At 41.8% G+C, this 20,046-nt stretch overlaps 1 protein-coding gene across 1 annotated transcript in view; it reads right to left on the bottom strand.

The window, feature by feature from the left end:
• Positions 1–8,512: 8,512 nt before the first annotated feature.
• LOC137245359 (kelch-like protein 17) overlaps positions 8,513–20,046 on the bottom strand; it is a 218,568-nt gene continuing 207,034 nt past the window's right edge. The window contains 5 exon segments of the mRNA XM_067775899.1: positions 8,513–13,625; positions 13,709–14,697; positions 14,777–14,883; positions 17,921–18,157; positions 18,228–18,324. Of these exon segments, the coding sequence (XP_067632000.1) occupies positions 12,929–13,625; positions 13,709–14,697; positions 14,777–14,883; positions 17,921–18,157; positions 18,228–18,324 (2,127 nt within the window). The 3' untranslated portion in view covers positions 8,513–12,928.

The following is a 20,046-nucleotide window of genomic DNA, read 5'->3' as shown; positions in this document are numbered from 1 at the left end:
AATTCTGAAGTGCAACGGGGGAGACGTCGTCACACTAGGAGTAAGAGATGGGTGACTACGCCTGGGTTGTGAAAGGCTAGGACGCAACTGTGAACATCTAGGAAAGTGGCACCGCCCAAGGCATGAGCTACATTGGGCGGATGTCGCAAACATATATATTCTGTGCTGGCAAACGGTGTAAACGGGGTAGGGACTAAGAGTCTGTTTCTCTTACCTACACGATTGCTGCCGGAAAGGAGGGGGGGAAGAAGACGGGGGCGGGGCTGATTCTCGGCATTGCTACCGACTCTACTACGGAGATAGTAGTTATGAGTGGTAGCAGTCGTTTGAGTTGTTGGCGCCGTGGGGCGCGAGCAGCAGCTGGTACTTGTTGTGGCTTGCTGAGCAGCGGAGCTGCTGGAAGGTAGTGGGGGGGGGGGGGGCGCAGACTACGGGATGCCCTTGGGCGTGAACAGCAAGGAGCCACAAAAGATTTATAAAAGTTACGTGGACGTCGGGTTTTGGGATCAAGCCCAGAACAACCTGTCCGATGCAACCATCCCTTACACGAGACACACTGAACAGAGTATGACCGTCCTAAAAATATTCTTTTCCGGCAGATGCAGCAAACCCATTTCTCAGTACCGGGGTCAGGAGACGGACCCGGATTGGATTGGATACCTTCCCAGGGCAAGAGAATATGGAGCAGTCCCGCTGCAAGGAGCTGCTGGGAGGATGACAATTTGTGGGAGGGACGCAACAAATTAAACGGGGTTACACTGAGTCGCTCCGGTACATAGAACCGACTGCCTTGGGAAGCGTGAGTCTACAGTCCTTTCTTTTTAGTAATAGAAGCAACTTTGTTAGTCTAAGGTTGTAAGACCTACACATAATCTTCGACAGCCCCGCGCTTGAACCCATGTCTTTCCTGCTTGGTCGATCATGCGCACCTCTCGCCTTCGCTCAATCTCGCCCAGTCTAATTGGGACGTCTACGGAGCAAGCTTCAAGGGTTGCACCCTTTTTAGCTAGTTCATCCGCTTTTTCATTCCCATCTATTCCCATATGCCCTGGGACCCAATATAGATGTATGCTTCTCCCTATCCCGATTCTATCCAGGGACTGCTTACACTCTAACACGCATTAAGATGCTGTGCTATGCGGGGTTATTGCCTTAATTGCTGCTTGACTGTCAATATAAAAGTTAACACGGTTGCAGCTTCTCTTCCAGGGTTTCTACCGCTTTGGTTACGGCTACTATTTCCGCTTGGAAAACGCTACAGTAATCCGGCAGGCTGTAGGATCTGTTTATTCCCGGGTCAGCACAGTATACCGGAGACCCTACTCCTTCCACTGCTTTGGAACTATCTGTGTACACATGTATCGCCTCTTCCGCCATTTGAGCACCCTTGCGCCAGCCGTTGTTGTTGTTGTTGTAGCGATAAGGTTGCTCCCCGAAGGCTTTGGGGAGTGTTATCGATGTGATGGTCCTTTGCCGGATACAGATCCGGTACGCTCCGGTACCATAGCACCATTAAGGTGCTAGCCCGACCATCTCGGGAACGATTTATGTGGCCACATTAAACCTTCAGGCCATTCCCTCCCTCCCCACCGCCAAGTTCTATGAGGAATCGTGCAATCGTGCAGGTCAGGGAAACAGACTCTTAGTCCCTGCCTCCGTTTGCACCGTCTGCCAGCACAGAATATATAGGTTTGCGACATCCGCTCAATGCAGCTCCTGCCTTGGGTGGTGCCACTTTCCTAGATGTTCTGGTCTCCGCGACGGCAACTCCTCGACGGGTTTCATCGCGCCATGTTGCCAGGTCGCAAACACAAATCATCCGGGTACCCCAATGCTTACCCAAGGGCGCCCAGTCCCAAGGCCACAACAGCAATTGCGTCCTGGCCTTCCACAACCTAGGCGTAGTCACTGGTCACTTACCCCTAGAGTGGCGGCGTCACCCCTCATGCACTTCAGAATTCTGCAGTTAAACTGTAATGGACTAACTGGGAAGATTACGGAGATAGTCGATTTCATGAAGCGGCACAACATCCGCATTGCTGCGATTCAAGAGACTAAACTCACAGCAAGATCTGCATTGCAGACCTGCTCTGGTTATAATGTCCACAGGAAAGACCGCGAGAGCGGAAATGGAGGCGGCCTCGCGTTTATTATACACCACTCTGTGCAATATTATATATTTGATCCTGGCATCGACCGCAGGGACAATGTCTTAGAACGTCAAGGCCTATCTGTCCGGTCAGGCGATGCAAATCTAGAAATCATCAACATCTACATCCCTCCTGTCACCTGTTGCCCCAGTGGATACCGCCCTAATATCGAGGCCTTACTCACTGGCAACAATCGCATTATCTTAGGCGATTTCAATTCCCATCACGACCTATGGCATTCAAACTTGCGGGCGGACAGTAGAGGTGAGATGTTGGCGGATCAAATAGACGAAACGACGTTCTGCACAATAAATGGAGACGCCCCCACACGTATGGTAGGAAGCTGTCATAGCTCGCCAGATATTTCAATCGTGAGCGCAGAACTCGTAAACTGCGTCAACTGGCAGCCGATGGTAACATTGGCATCCGACCACCTGCCCATACTTATTTCCTTCAAGCGTACCGCCGACTTCATCGTCACCGAAAAACGCACTTTCATAAACTTCAAAAAAGGAAAGTGGGAAGAATATAAATCTGCAACAGACAGCAGCTTTGCTGCCCTCCCTATCCCGACTGATGCCCGCCAAGGGGAGCGTGCCTTCCGTAAGGTCATTGAATCCGCCTCGGCACATTTCATTCCCGCCGGGAGAATTCCCGAAATCCGGCCCCACTTCCCGGCGGAGGCCGCGAGCTTAGCGAGGGAACGCGACCTTATAAGACAGCTTGATCCAGGCGACCCCCAAATAAGGGACATAAACCAACGCATCAGATTGCTTGTGGTCGAACACAAGCGGGCGAAATGGGAAGAGCACCTAAGAGGTTGTAACCTCTCTACCGGTGTAGGTAAACTTTGATCCACCGTAAAATCCCTATCGAATCCGAATAAGCACAAAGACAAAGTTTCCATCGCCTTTGGCGATAAGGTGCTGTCGGATGCGAAAAAATGCGCGAGTGCTTTCTGCCGACAATATATAATGCATCCTACGGTCGACAAAGATAGACGGAGAGCCAATAGACACGCACATAAACACAAATTCAGCGCGTCACCAATCACCATCACCGCTAGAGAGGTTGAGGACGCCATTGGTCGCGCTAAACCATCCAAAGCAGTGGGCCCAGACGGCATAGCCATGCCGATGCTTAAAAACCTAGGGAAAGAGGGTTTCAAATATTTAGCGCATGTCTTCAACCTGTCTCTTTCCACCTTTGTCATACCCGAGAAATGGAAAATGGCCAAGGTGGTCCCGCTACTAAAGCCTGGGAAACCAGCTAACGTAGGTGAGTCATATCGTCCGATATCTCTCCTATCGCCAGGGGCAAAGACGCTTGAAGCCATTTTGCTCCCTTATTTCCAAGCACATTTGCAGCTAGCTCCTCATCAGCATGGCTTCAGAAAACTCCATAGCACTACCTCCGCGCTAAATGTCTTTAGCACCCAGATAAATTGCGGTTTGAATCAATACCCCCACCATAGAACAGTACTCGTAGCGCTAGACCTATAAAAAGCTTTTGATACGGTCAACCATGGCTCGTTACTGCAAGACCTGGAAGGGTCTACCCTTCCCCCATGTCTTAAAAGGTGGACCGCAAATTATCTGGGTGGTCGGCAGGCATCGGTGCAATTCAGAAACGAAACATCAAAACAAAGGAGAATTAAACAAGGGGTGCCACAGGGTGGTGTCCTATCCCCACTTTTGTTTAATTTCTACATATCTAAGCTACCTTCACCACCGGAAGGAGACACAATCGTTTCCTACGCCGATGACTGCACAATAATGGCCACAGGCCCAGGCCCAGAGATCGATGAGCTATACAATAAAATAAACGGCTATCTCCCTGATCTCTCCAGTTTTCTCGCCTCGCGAAACCTGGCATTGTCACCGACTAAATCTTCCGCGACCTTATTTACAACATGGACGCCCCAAATGTCGACCATATTGAACATCCACGTCGATGGCACTACGCTACCGACTGTTAAATGGCTAGACTTTTAAATGGATCGATTTCAAGCCAATTTCTATTGAACGAAGTAAACTTGAATGTTCCATGCCGAGTTTCAAGGCATTATAAACCTATAATTCTTAAACAATGCAGAAGCAATTTCCAACTACACGAACCTTTTCTATGTTTGTGTGAAGATTATAACTCTCACTCGAGAACAATTGATGTTTCGGACTCGCTCTTTGCCATAAAAAAGACGGTTCTATCGTCTCTTAATAATTAAAAAATTATATTTATACTTTTAGTCTATTGTATTTTGTGAATCTATATTTCTCAGCTGATGAGTTTCTCTGTAGCTGAGCGGTTTTGGATCTCTGCGCTTAAGAAGCCACTGCCTCTCAAAGACTCGGTAACAAAAAAACTATAAATAAAACATAAAGAATTAGGATACAAAAAAAAAAACAAAAAACAAAAAAAAACAAAAAAAAAGGGTGTATGAATTAAAAAAAAAAACCAAAACAGGATTAGCCTGGTTTCATCGGGCCACTTGAGGGCAGTGCGCTGCCACAACGTCCGAGAAAAAAAAAAAGATATTAGCAACAAATAATTGAAAACAAGTAAAGGTATCGGGTGTAACCGAATATTATATACTCAGCGTGAGCATCAATTGTACATTTCATTTCAGATAAATAAGTTTTCTACATGACAAGTGGCACGCCCGTTTAAAATAAAAATGTCTCCACATTTCCTCTTACAATAAAACTTGATAAGTGAAATATCATTGATTCAAAACTATTTGTTGCTAAGTTGTTTTAGTCTACGACCCTTTTAAACTTGTTTTATATAAAAGTGGGCGTGGTCTTTAACCGATCCCGTCCATTTTTACTAGAAATATTTTCTGCTATAGGAAAATTTGTGTACCCAATTTTATTACGATCCGTTAATTTTTCTTCAAGTTATGGCTCCCGAAACATAGAAAATTGCTTAGTCATACAAGGGGCGGTGCCACACCCATTTCAAAAAGTTTAGTGTTTTCCAATTTAATGTTATAATTCAATTTAGAAAGTAAAACTCTATTGATACAGAGCTCTTTTTTGTTAAGATATAGCTTATTATTTTCGTCTACGACCCTTTTAAAAATCTTTGATATAAAAGTGGGCGTGGTCTATAACCGATCTCGTCCATTTTTTCTAGAAATATTTCCGGCCATAGGGAAAATTTGTTTACCCAATTTTTTTACGATGCGTTAATTTTTCTTCGAGTTATGGCTCCCGAAACATAGAAAATTGCTTAGTCATAAAAGGGGCGGTGCCGCGGCCATTTTTTTAAATTTGCGGGTTTTCCTGTTTATTGTTATAAATCCACTTGGGAAATGAATACGAATGATAAAAAACTCTTTTTTTTGCAAAGGTATAGCTTATTTTATTCGTCCACGACCCTTTTAAAAAATTTGTATATAAAAAAGTGGGCGTGGTACTTATAGCAAAGACAACCACTCTGCCGAATTTTGTTACGATAGGTTTAACAATTTTTGGTTTATGATTAATAATATTTGTAAAATTGAATTGAATGGAGACTGATAATTTTGATATATGGAAGTCTATATCTATCTCGATTCCTTTATACCTGTACAATAAGCTGGGTCGATTTATTAACCTATATCGCGCCATCGATTTTTCGATAGGTTTTGGGCTCAGGAAATAAAAGTTCCACTAAGCATACCCAAAAAAATAATTTTCGAGCCTGCAAACTTTGACTTTTTTTACTTTTTTTCTTTGATTGTTAAGGTTTTTTTCATGACCTAATTAAACAATTTTCATTTGATTTTAAAATTTTCCGACTCAAAATTGTCCGCTAAAAACTTTTGCGATAACAGTTTTTTGAAAAAAAAATATATATTTTTTGGGTTTTGAGGAGTGTTTTGGTGAAAAAATTTATTTTTTTTCCATTTTTTTGTAAGAGTTTCTTCAGAAACGTTCAAAAGTGTTGCCGATTAAAACGAATTTGTCTCATAGTTCCTATCCCACTTAAAATTATGCGATAAAACGTATGCGGCCACCGTGGTGTGATTGTAGCGTGCTCCGCCTACCACACCGGATGCCCTGGGTTCAAACCCCGGGCAAAGCAACATCAAAATTTTTAGAAATAAGGTTTTTCAATTAGAAGAAAATTTTTCTAAACGGGGTCGCCCCTCTGCAGTGTTTGGCAAGCGCTCCGGGTGTATTTCTGCCATGAAAAGCTCTCAGTGAAAGCTCATCTGCCTTGCAGATGCCGTTCGGAGTCGGCATAAAATCATGTAGGTCCCATCCGGCCAATTTGTAGGGAAAATCAAGAGGAGCACGACGCAAATTGGAAGAGAAGCTCGGCCTTAGATCTCTTCGGAGGTTATCGCGCCTTACATTTATTTTTTTTTTTAAAGCGATGGCATTAACAGTTAAAAAAAAAAATTTTTTTTTGGTTTTTGGGACTTGTTTTGGTCGAAATCGATTTTTTTCATTTTCAAGGCTCCAAATCATTTTTTATGTATGTATATGTTTCCGTTAAACCCACCAGTAAGTATATCAAAATGATCAGGGGACGAGCTGAGTTGATTTAGCCATGTCCGTCTGTCCGTCTGTCCGTCCGTCCGTCCGTCTGTCCATCTAGTTCCTCAATTTTTGAGATATCTTGATGAAATTTGGTAAGCAGGCATATTTTGGTGGGAATTTGACATTTTGTTGGAATCGACCGGATCGGACCACTATAGCTTATACCTCCCATACAACCGATTGTTCAATAAGAGGGTTTTCGCCATTTCTGCCCCATTTCTGCCTCATTTTAACAGCTAGCAACATCAAATTTTACCACAAGCTTACGTATTGGGCATTGACGATTTTTTCAGACAACTATTTATGCCCAATACGTAAGCTTGTGGTAAAATTTGATGTTGCTAGCTGTTAAAATGAGGCAGAAATGGGGTAGAAATGGCGAAAAACCTCTTATTGAACAATCGGTTGTATGGGAGGTATATGCTATAGTGGTCCGATCCGGTCGATTCCGACAAATGTCAAATCCCCCATCAAAATATGCCTGCTTACCAAATTTCATCAAGATATCTCAAAAATTGAGGAACTAGTTTGCGTTCAAACAGACGGACGGATTTTAAAATCAAATAAGTAGATCATGAAAAAAACCTTAAAAATCAACCAAAAAAAAAAAAAAAATCAAAAAACTCAAATTTTGCAGGCTCGAAAATTATTTTTTTAGGTATGCTTAGTGGAACTTTTTTTTCCTGAGCCCAAAACCTATCGAAAAATCGATGGCGCGATATGGTTTAACTTTCGTCCATGCAAATCAATCCAGCTTACTGTACAACCAACCGTTATCCAATCAAAGTTAATATACTCTGTGTGCAAAGCACGCTGAATATTAGAATTGAGAGTAATTGAAAGTATTTGAAATAATTGATCAGGAATTAAAAAAAATGTATTCATTATCAAGTACCAGTAAAAGGTAATTTTACTTGATAATTAATATTTACAATTACCAAATAATTATAATTTACGAATAACTGCACAGCTCTGCTTTAAGCGAATCCTGAGAAAGGGTGTTTCGAAAGAACAGTCGAATTACTTACATATCTCTAAAATTTTCCTTATTTTTTTTTAATTAAGCAAGCGCAATTTTTATTTTTTTTTTTTTCAATGTAATGCTTTATTTAATTATTAATTAAATTGTTAGTAATTGCACAAGAATTCGGTTTATTGCGGCCAAAAAAGAGCTAAATGTCTTCTCAAGGTTAAGGCCTCTAGACACATATAAATATTTATTTTAATAATATATGTTCTGACATATTTGACGCTGTTGTTGTGTTTCAACAAGTATAATTTAAACGTTTCTCAAATATTCAAACTACACTAAAAACATATTTATTTTTGCGAATTAATTTAATTTTTATTTATTTTTTTACTTAAGATTTAGGCAAACCGCAGTTTGTGATTAGGTGGATAGGAGTTATCATTAACAATAGTTTAAAAATAAGTTTTATGTTTAATTTGTTTGTATGTATGCTTAATTTTATTGATGAAAAGTATTGTTTTATATATGCATGCGCGGTTCCAGGGGAGGGGGGGGGGGGAACTTTTTTTTGTATTGACTGTAATGAATTATATAATACAAATCTACATTGTAGTTTCTTATCACACACCGGATTTTTACTAATTTTTAATTTTTCTTGCTTTTTTACGTTATTATTATATATATTTAAAAAAAAAAGTTCCCCCGCCCCCCCCCCCCCCCCCCCCCCCCTAGAACGTAAAAAAGCAAGAAAATTAAAAATTAGTAAAAATCCGTTTTGTGATAAGAAACTACAATGTAGATTTGTATTATATAATTCATTACAGTCAATACAAAAAAGTCCCCCGCCCCCCCTCCCCCCTGAAACCGCGCATGATATATGAATATTTTTATGTATGTATGTATTTATGTATTAATATTTAGTATAAACTTCACAATGCAATATGTAATAAATTTGTAGATTTTTTCGCTATTCGATATCGTTTACATACATTATATAAGCGGTATTTTACTTTCTTTTTTATATTTGTTATAATATTTAAATGCATAATCGTGTGTTTGCGCATTCCCTAAATACTCGTTCTCATTTAATTTAAATATTCTCTAATTTTTATGTGTAAAACAAACTTAACTTAAAACCTTAATACACAAAAGCCCTAACCAATAAATGTACAAATATCGACTCGCGCCATTAACTTAGACCCAAGGAAAGTTTGCCATTGAGCAGCTGTTCACTAACCAAACAGCTGATGATTACTTCACTCGGCTTTCACTTTTATTAACTGTGAGCATTCTACGACCTGACGATAAAACCGAGCAGTAGGAGCACACTACATACCCCAGCGGGTCAGGGGGTCAGAATATACCCGCGGTAGGTATGCCTGTCGTAAGAGGCGACTAAAATACCAGATTCAAGGAGCTGTGTAGCGCAACCCCTCATGTTGCGAGCGCAATATATAGCTTCTCCAAACCCAATTGTCAACCTCACCTATCCGCGGCGAATCCTGTTTCATTAACAGACGAGACTCTGGCGACCCCAAGCTCCTCATGGAACTTGGGAGTGGGGAGGGAGGAAATGACCTGAAGGTTTAATGTAGCCACATAAATCGTTCCCGCGATGGTCGGGCTAGCATCTTAATGGTGCTATGGTACCGGAGATTACCGGATCTGTATCCGGCAAAGGACCATAACACTCCCCAAAGCCTTCGGGGAGCAACCTTATCGCTATAACAACAACAACAACAACAGCACACTCTACGTACTGCATCTGCGGACGCCAAAGATCTGTAGCAAGACCGGAAAGCAGATCCTGGCTAATAGGAATAATGTCCGAAAATTGTATCAGGTTTCATGGACTGCTAGAGGAATGATAATTACTACCACGTAAACGAGCGTGCTCAAGTAACGGGGAAACAGTTCTCGTGTTTGCTATATAGCGAGTAATATGTCAAACTCGGTATCATAGTCCCTGACTTCAGATCTGAGTTTTGGTATACATATTGTGTCTAAAAAAAGCGATCCCAGAAATCGAGCCAATCAGCCTACCGAACATCGCATCTAAAGTTCTATCCAGCGGTTTTACGAAAAACTGGAGTTCAAGAGCCAACTCACCTTATCAGTGTGGCTTCAGACATGGGCTTACACGCGATATGATGCGAAAGAAATTACAATATCGAAGCTAAACGATGCTTCAGACAAAAACAAGGCGCTCTGGCAGCCACGTGACTGTTGACGAATATAAATTCAAGACTGTGGAGTGATAGCGAAAACAAAGAAATTAAACAGATAATCAGTACAAGTACTACTTTGGAGTGTAAGCTGTTTAGGACCTACGCAGGTACATAGTGTAAGATATAAAAGCCCAAAGAGTAAGTTGGCTAGGTCATGTTATGCGAATGAATAAAGATATGTCTGCTTATAGAGTATTCCTTTCGACACCCGTACTAGGCAAGAGCGACAGGGTGACCTTCACTGAATAGGGAGAGACTGGTGGATGAAAATTTTATCACCCCTTGTGCTCCCAACTGACGTCATTTATAGCGAAACAGGGATAACTGGCATGACTTTTTACGCAATGGCTAAAATTGCATAGGCAGTTAGATGTCAAATAATGATGATGTATCTAATATATCATACCAAAACCTGAGAGCACGCAATTTCCAAAACAGTGTTGGTTAGGGCCTTTGTAGGCTGCGATAACGATACATGCATTTCCTAAAGGGCAGTAAATATTGTGCTTATTATTATTATTCTTTGTTAATAATTGTCTTACGGTTTTTTGTATGCGAGCCACTGAGCTTTATTTGATAAGGGTTATGAAAGTGCATTTGTGGGTATTCGTGATCGTTTCGTCCATCAGTTTGGTACAACTCTGTTCATCAGAATCTTTTCAGTGTTCCCAGAAATTAATTTGCCTTGACTTTTTCGTTGTAATAAGTGAGTTTAAGTGAGTACCTCTTAGTCGTCTTCAGTCTCATTTAGAAGTAATAAAAAAAATACTAAGCCCGATAAACTCCGAAGATATTTAAGGCCGAGTCTCTTCCTTTTAATTTTCACTACAAATTTTCGGGAAAGAGCCTACATGTTTTACGCCGACTCCGAACGACGTCTTCCAATTTGCGTCGTGCTCCTTTTGATTTTTCCTACAAATTGGCGGAACGAGACCTACTTGTTTTATGCCGACTCCGAAAGGCATCTGCGAGACCGATGAGTTTTCACTGAGAGCTTTTCATAGCAGGAATACACTCGGAGCCAAATCACTACCGAGGTGTGAACCCGCTAAAAACAATTTTTTCTAATTGAAAAAACTTGTTTCTAAATTTCGGAGTTGCTATGCCCGAGAATTGAAGTGGAAATTGTAGTTTTTGTTGACCTTATGTAACATATGCAGTGAGAGAAACTTTACCAACAGTTCTGACAATGGACTAATCGGGAAGTTCTGGGTGACTGACTCTATGACATAATTTAACATCGCCATCGCTTCGAACCAATAGACAAGCTAAGCCTCAGATCGGCTGTTCGGACTTACGATGGCTATAATGTCCACAGAAAAGATGGAGAGAGGGCTATAAAGGTGGCCTCGCATACATTACCTGATAGATAGGCTAGGTTGAGCTGGCCGCTTCGTAAGAACCACACAGACTGAATGAGTGCATAGTGTTACCGGAAGTTTGCACAATGACCAAACTGAAAACCCTTATCAGAAATCAGTACTTATGCTATAAAATAACTCCGTCTTCTTGGCAAGCTTTCTAGGACCAACGCTAGTTCTTGCCTCTAGATCTGTTAGCTGTGCCACTACTAATAGCTCAGTCAGAATACCCACCATCTATTACCATTATCTGACGGGTAATGAGCAGTGCAATCTATTTAACCTCGACATCGGCCGCAGGGATATCATTGAACAACATTCGGGTGTATGTAGTACATGGACTCAAGCTTTACCCAAATAAGAGTGTAATCAATTTGTCACCTACGCTACCATTTCGATGAATAGATGTACCGACTAAGCAATATGAAAAACTGTTAGAGCAAAACAGCAACAACAAGAGGGCCTTAAAATGTTAAGTTGTAACTGTTCGCTCAGGCGTTGCCGGAATAGAAAACATCAACAAAACGCCTGTCAATTGGTGCACTTATTCTGCTGGCAGTGCTGTCACCCCATCCTATCATCACAAATTGTCGTCAATATCCTCTACCGGAAGAGCAAGGAAACTTGAACTTTCAAGAGGGTTGGGTCAAAGAGACATGGGTGTTAGAGGCAATCGCAATTAAATATCAATGGGTCGAAAATCGAACAATCCTACGACATGTGAATGCATACCACAACCCATGACACCTTATACGGAATGTTTCTTAAAAAGCCTGAAAACAATTTAAAAAACTATGTGCTTAATTGTGAGAAACCAGGAAGTTCCAGTATACAACAAGATCAGCCTTCCAACCTAATAAAGCGACATCTCCAAAAGAAATATAAAGAGTTTCTGCAACAAAACTTGTATATAGTAAAGTTCTCACGTCGGGAGCTCAATAGTACTGTGACCACAACTCGTCTACAGCAACTTTTATGAAAATGATGATTCTCATAACAATAAAAACGACAGCAGCAGTTCCCATGGAATTAGAATTTAAGCAAAAAAATACCACGTCAACAAATCCTGCAACAACCGTCAAAGGCTTCATATGGCTCAAAAATGATTGAATGACCCACAAATACTTCGGCAAGTACTCTTATGTCTATGTAAATATATAATGAAGCCTTAATTTAAGGTTTTAAATATGTGTCTTTAAAATAATGGAGTTTTGCGTGTAGGCGTTCAAATAAAACTTTATCCTTAGAGCCATTTTGTTAATGCTCGTTCAACGCTTACTGGTGGTAATTTGTCAGCAAACGTAAGCCGATCTGCCAAACAGTCTAAAGGCTTCACAGGGCTTAATTAAAACAAAAATTCGTAGAAAAATCGAGTAATATTATTTTATTCCATTATATTTCCGATTTTATAACGGCAATTCCTTACATTATTTTTAATTGAGCGGAGTGGCTGTATCAGATTTTTTTCGTTGGGAATTTTTTTGACACTAGAAGTGTTCATTAGGGATTAGAGTTCAAAAACCTTGAAAACCTTTATTCATGCATTTGACTAGAAGCATCGCCATTTTCTAACATTAAGTATTCCAGATCTACCCCATCGCACACTCATTTCCAATTCCAATTCTATTTAATATTTTCTACACTCAATGCATATTAGACACTTTCTTCCTTCTTACTTAAACCGCAAACATCAAGCTGTTGATGGCGCCACTGCATCACCAGCACCACCAACAACTCCACTTCCATTAACACTTGCGCCTGCCTCTCCACCTCCGCTGACACCGCTTCCTTCACCACTGGCGACAAGGCCATTCACTCTGTTCTCCCCACTGCTAATATCACGATCTCTTTCCCGCTCCCTATCGCGTTCGCGCAGTCGTCGCAGAGTTGACGATGTCGTTGGAGCTGAAGTGCTGAGTGAACTCGAGCTGCTCGTACTCGCTACGCTGCTAAAGCTGCCGCTTACCTCGGCTGCACCCAACATGCTACGCCCACTTACAGCACGGCCAGGTACGACGAGGGTAGTGCTTAAAGTTGATGTAACATTGTTCGTTGTACTTGATACGCCACCTTTATGATGACCATTGGCTGTAACCACGCCAGTGCTACTACTACCAAGTACAGCTCCGGACGCCGTGGCTGCAGCAAATGATTCTGCAATGGTCGTTAAAGGTCATAAGTTTGTTGTCTGTACAAGTCCACGTTCAAGATGAAAGCAATCTAGTACAGCTGCACCGACAGAGCTGCGTCGCGCCACCATCGAATTGACAACGGTCCATTTATTTATACGCGTATCATAGCGTTCTACAGAATTGAGCGAGGATGAGCCATCATTGCCACCGAGCGCGTATAGGGCGCCATCTACCTCTACGACTTCGTGTGTAGATCTGTTGTAAAGAAGTGTAATAGAAAAAGCAAGCTTTGTTATGCTTGATTCCAGTGGGATATTGTTTTAAACATTACAACTTACCTTCGCGAATGCATTGCCGCAATCGGCTCCCACGCATTCCGACGCGGATTGAAACGTTCTCCACTGGACATACACATCGTGCCATCATTACCACCAATGCAATACAAATAACCATCATAGGTTACGGCACCACAGCTACTGCGTCTTGATGTCATATTTGGTACCGGAAACCATCGTCCGGCACGAGGATCGAAACGTTCCACACTCGATTGATAATTAGTCGAATCGAACCCTCCTAGCGAGTAAATGCAATTATCTAGCACAGCTAAACGGCAATAACGTCTGCGCGCATTCATTGCAGGGCAAGAGCTCCAAATGCCCGTCAGCGGGTCATAACGTTCCATGCTACTGAGACACGAAGCGCCATCATAGCCACCGCAAACATACAGCAGACCATCATAGCCGCAGATACCTAAACATGAACGCTTCGTGCCCATTGGTGTAATGCTGCTCCATTTATTTATGAATGGATTAAAGTATTCGGCAGTGCTTACATCGTTAACGCCATCATAACCCCCGACGACGTAGAGCCGTTTGTGTAATGCTGTAACGCCAGCACGTGAGCGACGCCACAACATCGGTGCAATGGGCGTCCAAGCATTAGTGCGCGGATTATACACTTCACACTCGTTGTGTATGGCGAAGAGGCTACCACCGCCCACAGCGAAAATGTAAGGTTTCATGCCTTCCGGCCGACGCTCTTGTGTGCGTTGATTGCTCATTAAGCTACGCTGTTCTGGCAGTAAATGATATTTCATTGCTTCGAGAAGGAGTTCTTTGCATTGACCATCCTCTCTTATGAGTGGCTCTGTTTCAACGCAGGTCATAAGAAAATCACGTCCCACCAATGGCAAGCGTACATGACTCATCAGTTCGGCAATGTGGCCGCGACGCTCGGCGAGATCGTGTTTTACCCAATTAAGTACTGCAATAAAAACTCTCTCTTCAGAGCAAACGTTCAGCTGATTATTGGATATAAGATCTTTAACCTGAGCGGAGATGAGAATAGAAACAGAGAGAGTTCCAGAAAGGTTGAAAGGTGAAAAGTGATTGCAGAGTTCTTCTTACCTCTTCAAAAGGCAATAGTAAATACTCTTCGGTTCCGACAACTTGTTGAAAATTTTGTAATGCATATTTATGCGACCGTGTATGTAGCTCCTTGCAGCAATGTGCGTCTGAAAAGAATAGCGATTATATAATAGAACTAAAGGTACAGATAAGAGCGAGACTAGAGAGTTAGATGGCCTCTTAGATTACAGATTAATACAAGATAGTTTTTCTAGGGGAATTTACCCTCATCTCAGTACATTTTTTATGAAGAAAATATGTCCTAATAAAATTATTTGGAATCGGGGTGTGTCTAAGTCAAATGTCGATAGGAGCCTCTAATGGGCCCAAGCTGTTGTTGAAGTTCCTTATACACACGCTAAGATAGAACCGAAGAAGAAAGGATAAATACAAGCATGCGTGTAAATAAGAGAAGGCTTTCTATGAAAATATATGTAGATTGTATACCTTCTTCACTGACTTCTTCTCGTTGTAGTGTATAAAAGGAAGGAAATATCTACGGCATCGTCTTTCTCTTTGCACTGCCTATTTAAGTTTTTTGGAGATGGCAGAATTAGGAAAAGTCTTGTCCAGTGGATTGGGTTCACTTAGAAAATGAGGCCTGGGGTTATCACTGAGAGCCTCCCGAAAAGGAATATCATTGCCATGACAACCGAGTGGATCAAGGTCTGCTCTTCTTCTTCTGGTAGCTCTTTTGAGAAACATAAAGGTGGTATTTTCTAACCTTCGGAAACGGTCATCCACGCCAAAAATGTTTTGTGAAGAATGAACTTCCAAAAATAAAAAAAGTGACAGATATCACCAGGAGGGCTAAAACTGAGGTCTTACTTCTGCCATATCATGCATCACACTTGCGATTATATGACGATTCACAATTTATCGCTCTCGGCTTCCTCGAATCAATCTTTCAGAGATTCAAGTGACCACAGGTGAAAACACTTTCGCCTAGTTGTGTAAAAATCCGGTCAACGAAGCTTAGAGTGACTTCGCGAGGCCACCTCATTGATCCGCAAAACCAACAATAACATTTTATAGATGGGCTTTGGCAAACGCTACAATTTCAGCGTCCGCCTGCTATCAGTTTTCGGTTAGAAGGATGTCGTTACCCTGCAAGAGGTAGTTCCCATCCACAAATACAGGAGCCCACCATTGGTGTGAAAATTGCTAAGCAATGGACTGGGATCCAAAATGCTCTTAATCTTCCAATAGTTCAATTGTAAGCTAGGTCAGGCATTCCTTTACCGTATTCTATTGCATGGGTCGCCAAAAATGACTAGTTATTGCAGTGTTTTCATATTTATATTTTGCATACGCAACGAGAGCACAAATAAGCTTTGGAATTCGGACCCCTCCCTGATTGCATCACAGTTGAACTCGAGGCTTTAGTAGCGGCTTGGCTATACAAATAGATATAAAATTATCTAGCCTCAATATCACGATATGGCATCCCATCCAAATCATTATATCGCGGCTCATGACAGAAAACTCCATATCAGTTTTTGTGTCCAACTTCGATCCATCTGTGTTACCACCACTTAACTTACTTTCTACCTCAGATGAGTCCTTATGTTGAATCCTTTTTCGAGAAAATCGCTGAGGGAAAGCTTTCAAAGAGTGTAGTTGTCGTCAAAGAATATTCAGTACTGGTTAGGATAAAGTGTGAGAGCTCATATCCTACATTACTGATCAACGGGCCACACCCGAATTTCGTGAACGATCCAGCGGATGTTTTATGATCAGTATGACATTCAATGATACCAACTACTGGAGTCCATTGTAATGGCACATTTTGGTGATGCTCCTTTTTATTCTTCTTGTAGCACTGCTTCTCCCCATCCAATAGGTGTGATCACTCACAAATTGGCATCTCTAAACTTCATCGGAAGTCCAACTTCACTTTCAATATAGTTGGACCAAAGAGAAATGGTTCCACACTGCAATTGAAAATATGGTTGGGTTCATGTTGGGACACAATATAAGTAAGAGTTTAACCTATCCAGATCGAAGTAGTGTCAGAGTGACACGCTTTTCCCTGAAAACTCTGAGAGCGAGGATCGCCCCGCATTTATCGGCACACGAATTTGCCGACTCTTTGTGGATAAGGCTGAGGACGTGGTTATGCTCATCTGACTCAAACAGCATAATTTGTGTGTGCTTGCGCATATATACTATCAATAAATGCTTGCGGATATATACTATCAATCAGTTGTCTGTTAGGATGCCGAGGCTGCTTTTCAGCATTTAGTTTATCTCCTTTATGGAAAGTATTCCCCCCTCCTGTGGCAGCTCTGAGCGCGGTGTTTTGACAGTCCTGCAGCTTCCTCCAATGTGTTGCTTTTAAGCTCGACGACCTTAGCAGAGATGCGTTGCATACAAGTGGCTGGCCAATTGCTTTATAAACAACTATGGAATTTTCTTTGTCTTTGCCCCTAATTGCTTCCATCGAGGGATTCAAGGATTTTGTCACGGCTGTAAAATGTAGGTGTAATTGTGGCTACATGCTCCACGTCGTAAATAAGGTCACCGAAGACTTAGTCGGTGATAGTACCAAGTAGCCCAATGGGAAAAAAACTGGAAAAAGAAGGGAGTAGTTAATTTTGTAGCATAGCTCATCAGTGGATCGGCCAGAATGTGTTGCCATTAACAGGCAGTCAGCGGCGTAGGAAATAATGGAAACTCTTTCTACTTAGTGGAGAAGGGAGCTTCGACATGTAAAAATTAAACAAAAATGGGGAGAGGGCGCCGCCATGAACTACCCCTTGTTCAATTCGTTTTGGTTTAGATGTTCCGTTCCTGAACTGAACTGATACCTATCACTTCCACGGCATTTCATTCTATGGACCAGAGCAACTCGCGATTTTTCACGATCAATGACTTTAATTTAGTGTAACTATTTGTGGCCCCAACTACGAGGAAAGTACGTGAGCTGTTACAACAAAGCAAAAGCTAAGACGCGTAACGTTTTCTATACCAACAAAAAAGTTCATACCGTGAAGTCATCCCAAAAAAAGAGCTACAATAGCAAATGCATACATAATTCTTATATATTCTTCTTCATCGCAAAATAAGCTAAAACTTGTATATGCGTGGGATCAACATTACTTCTGCACTCCTTCGCATCAAATTGACTTAACATATACTTACCAGCAAAACTTCGTATACCCAAACAGTTGGATGGATGCAGCTGTCGTAATAAAAATTTGCAACAAGCTTCGCGTACGGAATGAATTTGCAACAAACTTGAAGCGGGTAACAGAACTTGTACATTGTCCTCGGTTATGGTTATCTCACCGGTGTAAGTATAATCAATAAGTTGGCGCAACGCTGCAATATCGACGTCATGCAAACGTACCACACCCTGATTGCGTTCTAGCATATCATCTGGTAGAGGGGTGAGAGGGGAAACATATTAAATGAAACTTCAAATTTTTAGTTTTTTCTTTAACCTCACCATTGAACATAGCATAAAAATAAGGAGATACTGAGGCAAGTACAACTCGATGCGCTTGTATAGTCTCGCCACCCACTTCCAGAGAAACATCGCAAAGCTGAAAGAGATAAATGCATAAAATGGCAAACCAAATGGATGGCATAGAAAAAAATTTGTGATTGATTGTTTTGTGTTTCAAGATGATGGCTTGAAATAGTTGTTTTCTATTGAAAGATATGGAACCCACCAAAGTATACTCATTAAGCAACTTCTAACGAGAAAGGCCATACCATCAAGCCTAGGAGACTTCTCTTTACAACAATACGCGTCCCGGCGTCTACCGCAAGGAGGTGTGGATACTATCTGTTAAAAAACTACTAACGAAACTAAAAAGAAGTGGATATTGCTCTGACAGCAACCGAAAATCATCTCCAAACTCTAGGCGAGCTACTTCAGACTGCATTGAAGCTCGTGGAGATCTGGTCACGTGAAAGTGAAACTCAATCCTGCTAAGACTGAAATGAGTCTTGTCACCAAGCACTACTAAATATCATCTTTCAGGCCGTCGCTCTTGAAAAAAATTAGGGTCAAACTTTCACTACAGGTTAAAGAGCTCGGCGTTATCTTGTACAATAAACTGAACTGGATAAAACATGTTGAGGATAGAACAACTGAACTGTAAGAACTGTTTAAGCCTTCCTAATGCTTTCAGCCGAATATAACTCAATGGCTCTACACCGCGGTCTTAAAGGCCATCTTATTCTACGGCATCAAAGTTTGGTGGGCGGCATACGAAAGAATCAACATAGTCTGCAGGATAACAAGCCCGAGTTATGTATAATACCAATGACTTCCAGCTACTAATAATACATGTAGTTATGTAAGTGCAGAGTCAGCAGCAGACGATATTGACAATTCATTTTAAAAATTACAAGTAAATAACATCCGGTCAATAATAAAACTGCAAGCTGACAATTCTGAGAATTCTGCTATTTAAAATAATAAGTACACTTACTTACTTACTTACTTAATTGGCGCTTAACCGTCTAAACGGTTATGGCCATCCAACAAGGCGCGCCAGTCGCACCTTCGCTCCGCCAACCGTCGCCAATTGGTCACACCAAGGGAGTTTAAATCGTTTTCCACCTGGTCTTTCCAACGGAGTGGGGGCCACCCTCTACCCCTGCTTCCATAGGCGGGTTCCGATAGAAACACTTTCTTGGCCGGATCATCATCTTTCATTCGCATAACATGGCCTAGCCAGCGCAGCCGCTGCGTTTTAATTCGCTGGACTATGTTGATGTCTGCGTATAGCTCGTACAGCTCATCATTAAATCTTATTCGGTACTCGCCATCGCCAACGCGTAGAGGTCCATAAATCTTTCGAAGAACTTTTCTCTCGAACACTCCCAAAGCCGCTTCATCTGCTGTTGTCATGGTCCATGCTTCTGCCCCATATGGCAGGACGGGTACGATAAGTGACTTGTAGAGTGTGATTTTCGTTCGCCGAGAGAGGACTTTACTTTTCAATTGCCTACCTAGTCCAAAGTAGCATTTGTTGGCAAGATTGATTCTTCGCTGGATTTCAGTGCTGATGTGGTTGCTAGTGTTGATGCTGGTTCCCAAATAAACGAAGTCTTTTACTATTTCGAAATTATGGCTGCCAACAGTAGCGTGGTTGCCAAGGCGCGTATGCGCTGACTCTTTGCTCGATGACAGTAGGTACTTCGTTTTGTCCTCATTCACCATCAAACCCATCTTTACCGTTTCTTTTTCCAGTTTGGAGTAAGCAGAACTAACAGCGCGGGTGTTTAGACCGATGGTATCAATGCCATCGGCA

The sequence above is a fragment of the Eurosta solidaginis genome, chromosome 3 (assembly GCF_040869045.1).
Source record: "Eurosta solidaginis isolate ZX-2024a chromosome 3, ASM4086904v1, whole genome shotgun sequence".
In the NCBI taxonomy this organism is placed as follows: Eukaryota; Metazoa; Arthropoda; class Insecta; order Diptera; family Tephritidae; genus Eurosta; species Eurosta solidaginis.
Note: the sequence above shows the minus strand (reverse complement) of the source record. Positions and strands in the feature narration are given on the sequence as shown.